The following is an 8,451-nucleotide window of genomic DNA, read 5'->3' as shown; positions in this document are numbered from 1 at the left end:
TGTCCCTCTGATGTTCAGATACCTGTTAGAGTCGTGCCGTTTGATGCTTGAAGGACCCTCTGCAGGCGAGATGACCCTTATTGCCGGTGTCGGCTGCATGGCTCTGATTTAATGTCTTTCACTTATAAAATGTCAGACTTTTCCTTCAACTGTGGATGACCTGCTGTGCACATGGATAAAAAATAAGTGAAGAGAAGAGAAAAGACAAGGAACCAGCATCATCACATGATTATATTGTTTGCACAGTTAGCCCGCTAATGTATTCCACCAGCAGGGGGCGCACGGTGGCACTAAGGTTGTGGAGGTTTCTGTCCATCCATGTTTTCCTAACTGCTGTGCACCAATGAGGGTCACTGGTGCCGGAGTGCCCAGCAGTCACCGGGTGGCCGCCAGGGACCCTGCACAGGCCACCAGTCCATTACAGCTCACACAAACAAACACACACCATTTTCTGGAGACCCCAGTCAACCCAGTGTGAAAGCATGTCCAGTTTGACCATTCGCTGAATGGTCACTGGTGCCTCTGCTGGCTCACAACATGGTGCAAAACTTTGTGCTCATCCCCCTCAAAAAAATGCCAGAATGTATTCATTTTATTCATCAAATATTCTGACATGCATAATCAGACAGACAGACAGACAGACGGACGGACGGACAGACAGACAGACAGACAGACAGACAGACAGACAGATCTTCCTGCTCCTTCACAGCCTCTCTTCCGCTCCAGTCACCAACGTTTCATCTCTCTTCATCATTTCTTGCCCTCCATGCGCTCTTCTCTTCACAGCTCCTCGGTGTGGAAGGCTGATGGGCAAGAGGAGGAAAAACTTTTACACCGACAATACTGATTAAAGCTGTGACGCAGCTCACTGTGAATCCTTTAATGAAGGCCTTGCTGAAAGTTTGTGAAACACATTAAGTGCGCCAGTGTAACTTCTTCAGTTAATTAACATTTTTTTTAAATGGGCCATTGGTTCTGGTAATTGAATGAAACCATAAGATGGGAGTTAATCTGATGCCTAATGTATTTCTGCAATAAAGTTGTTGGAATGGGATATTAGTACATAGATTAGACATGTTAGTCACTCTTCTACAGTCTCACAGTTCTATCTTGAATGATTCATGTTAGCCTCTTATTTTCCTGGTCTTTGTGAAATGGTGAGTCATGGTGAGAGGGTGCGCCCTTACGTGTGAAGGTTTCGGTTAGCTGGTGAATACCTTCCTCCTCCTCATCCGGGGCAACCAAACTTGCTACGAAATTCCACAAAAGCTGCAGCCAATCCGTGCCCTCCTGACCTGTGACGTCAGCGGGGACTGACGCACGAGCGGATCTAACCGGACGAATGGCGCCTAAAGAAAGATCACAAGTGGAGTGAGTGACGTAAATGGTGCGAAGCCCAGAGAGAAACTAGTTTCTCAATCACATGATGCCCCCGCGGGGGTCCTTTAACTACCAATAATTATTGCGAAACTAAGCATTAACTAACACCTGAAGAAGATGTGATGTGATAACACCTAATCTCGGCTGTGTGAAGCCACGTAATTATTAATCTGAATTGATATGAGCTACAATTACCCTAAGTGGAGTGAATTTATGGACATTGTATTTTGGTAGCAACGGGCCACCAGAACGCGAGATGCTATTAGAAATATGAGCGTTAAGTGGGGGGAGAATGTGTCGGGAATATTCATGGCGATGGCTCGAGAGTTTCTGCTTGCCTCTCATCCTCAGACCTCTCTTTGCGATAGCAGCAGGAGGAGGGAGACCTGCGGGGAGAGAAGACAGGATGTGAAGAATAAAACATAGGTTTTAGAGAGAAAACGGGGAAGGCAGGGAGGCAGTGCAAACAGAGGGGTGAGATTAAAGCCAAGGTCCATAATTGATCTGTGGCCCTCGTATTTCTCAATCACTCAACACACACATGCGGCTTCAGATGCATTGATTTGCTGCGACGTGACAAGTGTTCTATGAAAATATAAGAATTCCTGACACGCCGGCCCTGTTAACCATCGCGGAAACCATGCTAGCAGCACCTCAAGGTCATGCTGAATAAAGGGACTGTAGGAAGCATTTCACATCAGAGATCAAACGTAATAATGCCAAATGTAGCAAAATACTCAAAAGGACAGGTGTAATTGCCATTTTGATGTGACAGAAAGGGATATAACGAGTATGTAAAGGAAATTATGGTTCTTGAACTTGAGCATAGACCCTTCTGCACTATTCACAAGCACTTTGACCCAGGATCTGCTCTCATTAATTAATTGCTTTAGTTTTTGCCCCCCCAGGTGGAAGAGGGCTGTTTCCCGGTGTGGAGGACTTTGTATAATGGACCTCCATAAACAGCTGATTTATGCACTGACATTTCTCTGATTGGCACCCCTGACGGGCTGCATGAGCCACCAGGATTAGATAGCTAACATTCCCAGCTCTTTCTGTCATCCCGGCCATCATTTCTCCACCCTTGTATTCAGGATTTATTCCTTTGTCACCTCTCATGAGACTGGAGAGGAATATTCACAATCATTTCACGTCTTCTCACTCAAAAAGAAGAGAGTAAAAAAAAAACCAAAAAAACCACAAAATGTGCTGCAGATGGAAACCCAGAAGGCTCTGCAACACGTCTCAGAGTAGAAAGAATCATAAATCACCTGATCTGGGAGGAAAGAAAACACCACATTCTGTGTGTGTTTTCCCTCCATTTGTATATAAGCTCTAATTAAAAATTAATAATAGGAGCGCTGCAACAGTGTAACAAAATGCTACTGAGCCTAGGTCCAAATATTTGGCTCAGAAAATGTAAGATAAAGTCGGAGGAACTTGGCTTTCCCCCCACCAGAGATAGCGCTAATGCTAATGTGATATCACTAATGCTAACATCCCATTAGCTCATGCAACCCAAAAGTAGGGCAAAGTTCTCACAGGCTGCACACACACTTCATGCAGCCCACAGGTTTATCTGGTCGTCCGCAGACACAAGGAAAACAGCACCCATGTTGTTTTTACCGGGATGTAAACACACGGGGTCGTCACAGTGTGATGTGTACTCTTGGGATGGTGATGGCGGGTGATTGACAGCATGACGATGAGAGAAGGGGTGAAGGGGTGAAGGGGTGAGGGGGGGAGAGTGAGGAGAGGAGTTACAGGTGAGTGTGCAGATGTGTGACGAGGGACTATCTTTCCAGCGAAGGATAGTCATCAACATGGTGGCATGATGTGATACATGAGTACAGGTGAACACTCAAATATTGTTTTAAAGTTGTTTTTTAAAATAGCTGTATAATTGGTTATTACAGGACTTGGTTACTACAGATTTTTTGAAAAAGAACAGTTTTGATTTAGCCTTTTTTAGACCTTTTTTTTAGAAGGTCTAGCTGTGGAATTAGTGCTGTCTGCATTTATCAAATAATATTTCAAAAACATTAGTTTAGCAAATTATCTGAATATATGAATTTTTGTTTGGTTTTAAACCTGCACGTATGGTAGACGCAGGAGTATTTTCATCAATCTTAGAACTCCGATGTATTCTAACAGCAAACGCATGATAAAATAAGTCTGGGGAAAAAGGTTAAAAAAATAAATAAATCTAGCAGTTGGTCTGCAATCAGCAGATTTGAACAGAATTTTATGCTTCCTGTAATCTGAAATATGACTTAAAGGCTGTTTGGAGCCCTGTGATCACTGAACAGTCCTCAAATGTTTGCAAGGACAGAAATCAACTGCTCATTTTAATCACTCATTTCCAGACAAATTAATTTCCTGTTATCTTCCAACAATGGAGCAATTAAAGTGTGATCACAGAAAATGACATTTAGCTGCGCAATTAAGCCAAGTAACATGCAGACGTGTAAAAATTTAGATTGGAAATCAAAGCGGCTTGTTGAAAGTGCACTAAAAGGTGTTTTTGTCAATCATACTTTGTATTTTAATCAAAACGATGGCTGATTAATATAATTTGATGGTTACGATGGGTTTCATGAAGGCACTTTTGAAGTCTGCTTCAAAAATGTCTGAAGGCCTGTGGAAAATGAAATGAAACACGTGACTTTAATGAGAAATAAACAAAGTTATCATGGAGCGTTGTATGGAGATGGGAAACGCTAATCAAACGTTGATTAAATACAGAAATCAAATGAGACCAGTTACCTGCCAGAGTTTTATAGTCGAGCAGATCAAACAGAACGATGGCGACCCCTGACCAGGTCAGGATCAGGGCCACAACCAGCAGCCAGGCCATCGGCGAGCTGAAGGTCATGATCACTTCGTCCAAAAAGGTGGTCTGATTGGGCCGAGCAGGAGGGGCGGTCTCCCTGCTCCTCGCCTGGCTGCTCATTGGTGTCAAGAGCTGAGAAAAGAAAATGGAGCGCATGAACCAAACACTATTCACGCAAAGCTGCTTTTCCGAAATGACTGATAAAATGTGATACGTCAGCGACCATTTGCTGTGACTCAGGCATGATTAGAGCGAACAGCGCCCCCTGTGGCGAGAGTCAGCAGCATTTGATGAGGGTTATAGAGCATGTGATGACCTAATCTTCCGTCTGCAACAAGAAAGAAGACTCAGCCCTGCTGGAAGTATCTATAAACACCTCCAGGTATCAGATTATGGAGAAATAAGCGTCTGCTTTAGAATTAAGAATAAAAATAGCAGTCAGGGCGCAGACGTGTGCTGGGAATGTCGTGAGGGTGGAAGATTAGCTTTGCCTGAGGCTTTTGGTGGAGCGTTTAGTCATTATAATATCATTTTGATGCTTTTGCCACCCCCTTCTGTATCCCTCTTCTATTACTGATATCTACACCACACGCAGCAGACATGCCTGTTGCCACCGTTCTTTTTGATTAAAGTGCACACTGTCTGATTGTTCACGTGCACGCTGAGCAAGGGTGTGAGCGACTGATGAGGAGACAGGAGAGACAGGACCCCTGAAGGCCACGGGATTAAATTCCACCTCACGCTGAAGAATTTGCTCCGCGAGACAAATATAGACAAAGATTTAAAGAAGTTCTCATCACTGTATAGACGCGGCGTAACGTGATTATGCTGCCGCATTAGGGTGTTTGTGTTCATTATGCGGCGCGTTTCAGTGATTTATTCCTCCCTGTATCTCTTCTGTCTGCCTCTTACACGGCTTATATGCTAATACCAAGTGTTTGTGGAGCCGAAATGAAAAGGGGGCCGACTCAATTGGTCATCTCGGGCTTTTTAATGAGGTCATCATGCAGGTCCGCTCGAGTCTTGTGTGCTGGTTCGCTCACGGCATTTGACCCTCATTCATCATGTGGCACGGTCAGCTGGTATTTCACATCTAATGATTCTCACCATCACTGTCAATTAATGGAGGCCGAGCATAGCCCGGCTCCTTCTTTCCTCGTTATATCTCACGCACCTCGAGGCTCACTCTGGGCTTTTTTAAAACACAGGTATATCTGTTCCAGTTGCTTAGATAATTGTCCAATGTCGCCTTCTATCACAGAGCCTCGTGTACATAAAAAGGCCTCAACATGGAGCCCTTGTAGACTAAATTCAGTGGGGGCCACCCACAGAAAAGCCCGGAACCTTCATGTTGGCACCACTGGCGTGGCCTAGATTCTTTTCTTTCATTGATGGATGTCGCAGTGATGCAGTGGGGAGCGTGGCAACATTATAGCAGGGTTGCTTTTATCATAAATGACAGCAGTGGTAGGATTTTTTTGAGACCGGGTGGACAAACTCAATTCCGATATCAACAATGTGGCTCTTCAGTGCCGATATATCTGGTAGGTGTCAGGAGTCAAATAGCTTTTGGCCTGCACATGTGCTCTGAGCCACGATGGCATCGATCGGGACGGGTCGGATGGCAGGAATCAGATATTAGTGATTTGGGTTAAAAAAACAGCTGAAAGAACGGGGATTTGATTAATGTTTGGGGACGCCGCTCAGAACATTCAACACGTCACAACACGGTCTGACAAATACAATCAATTTAGTTGAATTAAACACGCCAGAAGGCATCACGTGCACAAGAGAGACAGTGAGGGCCATTTGAGCGCGATGTGGCACATCCCACTGAAAATATAGCATTCCCATGATTGGCCATGGCCACCCTCAGAGTTTCCGCGATGTTTTCCGGCAACAAACGTGAGATGTGTCGATTCACGTGGCTGCTCTCAGTTTGACCTTTCAGCCTCTAGATAACAAACAACCAAAAAATCAATTTATCATAGTTCTGCCCACTCACGCTCAAATGTCTATGTCTGATGCAAGAGGGCTGCACATTGATCTAACGTGTGTGTGTGTGTGTGTGTGTGTGTGTGTGTGTGCCATTTCAGAGGGCTCCTGTGTGTACGATATAAGCTGATCATTGATCTATAAGTCCAGGTCTGGTGGGCACATATTGATCCACAGCAGGTAAAAGGGCCTCGACAGACGCTCCAACAATGACGGAGCTGCAGCAGCGCTGCCTAAATGTCTGAGCAGCTGACTGGTTACAGAATAAGTGGATCCTTTCTCCAAAGTGGGCTCTAACAGCGCTGTACGTGTGTGTTCTCTGTTAAAAGCGGGTGACCGTGCACACCTGTTGTGTCCACACACGCACTCACACGGACGCCAGCTGCAGCGTCCGACTCCACATCAAAGGAATGAGGAGAATTAGGATTCAAGGATTCAAGCTGCATCTGAGGGCAAATGGAAGCACCACATAGATCTACAGGAGCTCATTCATTAAATCCATACCATCATGATACAAATGCACAAGTATTGGTTTTCCTTCAGTCATTTTGTCTGTTTTGTATTGTTTGCACGTGCGCAGAAAGTTGCACATGTTGGTTTATTCCTCTGACGGGGGAACATTGAAATGCTCAGTGGCAGCAGTCTGAATGTGAACAAACCCCTTAAAGGAATCCTTCAATTACTCATTTAATCGATGTAAATGTGAGCGAAAGCTTCACCTCTAATCGATGGAAATCAGCCCAGAGCGCTCCAAAAGCCAATAAATGATCCATTTGCATGAACAGCGCACAGCGATGACAGATAACACTTGTTTAAAATGGGCCTGCTCGCACTCAAACTCCCTGTTTATTAACAGAAGCTTCTTTCAGTTTGAGCATTTGGACCAAGTTCAAATCCCAAACTTCTGAGATTGGGCAGAATTGTTAACCTTGGGGTAAATAACAGTTCAAACAGCTCAATTGTGATGTTATTGTTCTATTTTTCATTTAAGGTAGTAAAACTGCCTGGAATTCTTTTTACAGCACCTTGGATTTCTGAGTTTGCTGGAAGTGATGGCAACCTTCAGTCCTTCAGGAGCTCAGGAAATGCAGCATTACCATAGAAACAAGCATGTAAGTCCTTTGTTAAATCCTTTTGGCGCCAGCTGTTTGTGGAGAAAAAAAAAGACGAAGAAGACGGGGACACACAGAAGGAGCTGCGTCAAAGCTGGATGAAAGAGGAAGCAAAAGCCTTTAAAGTTCTTCTTGAGGGAATGTCGGAGTAAAAGTTAGTGAGGTTAATGCTGAGCAGAGTGATACAAGGAGAGACACCCCTTCCCCCCAGAGGGTCTAAAATAGAGAGAGCGAGGAAGAGGGGGAGTGGGGGAGGAGTGGAGAGAGGACTGGACAAAGTGAAGAGGGAAAGGTCAGAAAGTCTCCTTTATTTTGGTTCTCAGGCAGGTTGTTCCTCCTGTTACAGCTGATGGAGCATCACAAGTTCCTCCTGCAATATATGAGCCCTCGTGAATCCAACTGGTTTTACTGCACGGAGGCTCTGGGTATGTGGATCAGCTGGACAAATAGTTGCCACCCGTGGCGCAAATGCAGCAGAGAATAAGAGTTGCCTCCCCCTCGTGACGCCATCTTCTCCTCATCATCCCCTGGGCAACAAGCTGGGGTGTAAATAACTGAATAAATGTGTCGTCCAGTCACCTCATGACCAGACTTTTGGGGGCTTTTCAGGGCCTAGTCTGTGTCTGTGTCTATGTCTGTGTGTGAAGGGGTAACCTGACCCTCCAGTCCTGCCCTGGGAGCCTGTACTGCAAAGGCTATAATTAGAGATCGAGACAGCAGCTGGTGTGACCACTAAACTGGTCCACTTTCTACTGTATGTAGGGCACACTGGGAGGTGTCAGGACACACGTGGGCACGAGCTACAGGCGCACAACGCTATTAAATTAAGCGTCATTGTCAGACCTTCAGTGGTTACAAATCAACACGCAACACTGGATTCCTGGTAGCAGCTTCACTCTTCTTCCACGTTACTGCCACTGAGTAGTTTTGAGCCACATTTATGTTCATCTCAGAGTAAATAAACAAACCATGCATGTAAAATGGGCTGAAACGCTAACGCTTGCGCTACAGCGTGTCGGCAGCGTGTTCCACAGTGATGCTCACGCACGCTAGCTAATGTCTCCCTGTATCTGTAGTCGTGGGGGAGATAAAGCGTTGATTGGATTTTTTATTTTGGTCTGTCTGTGGGGT

General features: G+C 45.1%; 1 protein-coding gene across 3 annotated transcripts; it reads right to left on the bottom strand.

The window, feature by feature from the left end:
- Positions 1-213: 213 nt before the first annotated feature.
- On the bottom strand, positions 214-7,573 carry trdn (triadin). 3 transcript variants are annotated; one of them, XR_008947503.1, is made up of 7 exons: positions 7,234-7,572; positions 4,147-4,345; positions 3,007-3,048; positions 1,719-1,766; positions 1,188-1,349; positions 688-803; positions 214-643 (listed from the first exon to the last, which is right to left on the bottom strand). XR_008947503.1 is itself a non-coding variant. In XM_057017595.1 (6 exons), exons 2-6 carry the CDS (start codon positions 4,331-4,333, stop codon positions 781-783), a joined length of 462 nt encoding a protein of 153 aa, XP_056873575.1. In that variant the 5' UTR covers positions 4,334-4,345; positions 7,234-7,571; the 3' UTR covers positions 214-780. The 3 variants fall into 3 exon arrangements, 2 of the variants coding, with proteins under 2 accessions (XP_056873575.1, XP_056873576.1); XM_057017595.1 differs by having other exon boundaries at positions 214-803; positions 7,234-7,571; XM_057017596.1 differs by lacking the exon at positions 3,007-3,048 and having other exon boundaries at positions 214-803; positions 7,234-7,573.
- Positions 7,574-8,451: the final 878 nt, after the last annotated feature.

This window comes from Takifugu flavidus, chromosome 19 (assembly GCF_003711565.1).
Source record: "Takifugu flavidus isolate HTHZ2018 chromosome 19, ASM371156v2, whole genome shotgun sequence".
Taxonomy (NCBI): Eukaryota; Metazoa; Chordata; class Actinopteri; order Tetraodontiformes; family Tetraodontidae; genus Takifugu; species Takifugu flavidus.
The sequence above is the reverse complement of the archived record's forward strand: the minus strand, read 5'-3'. Positions and strand labels throughout refer to the sequence as shown.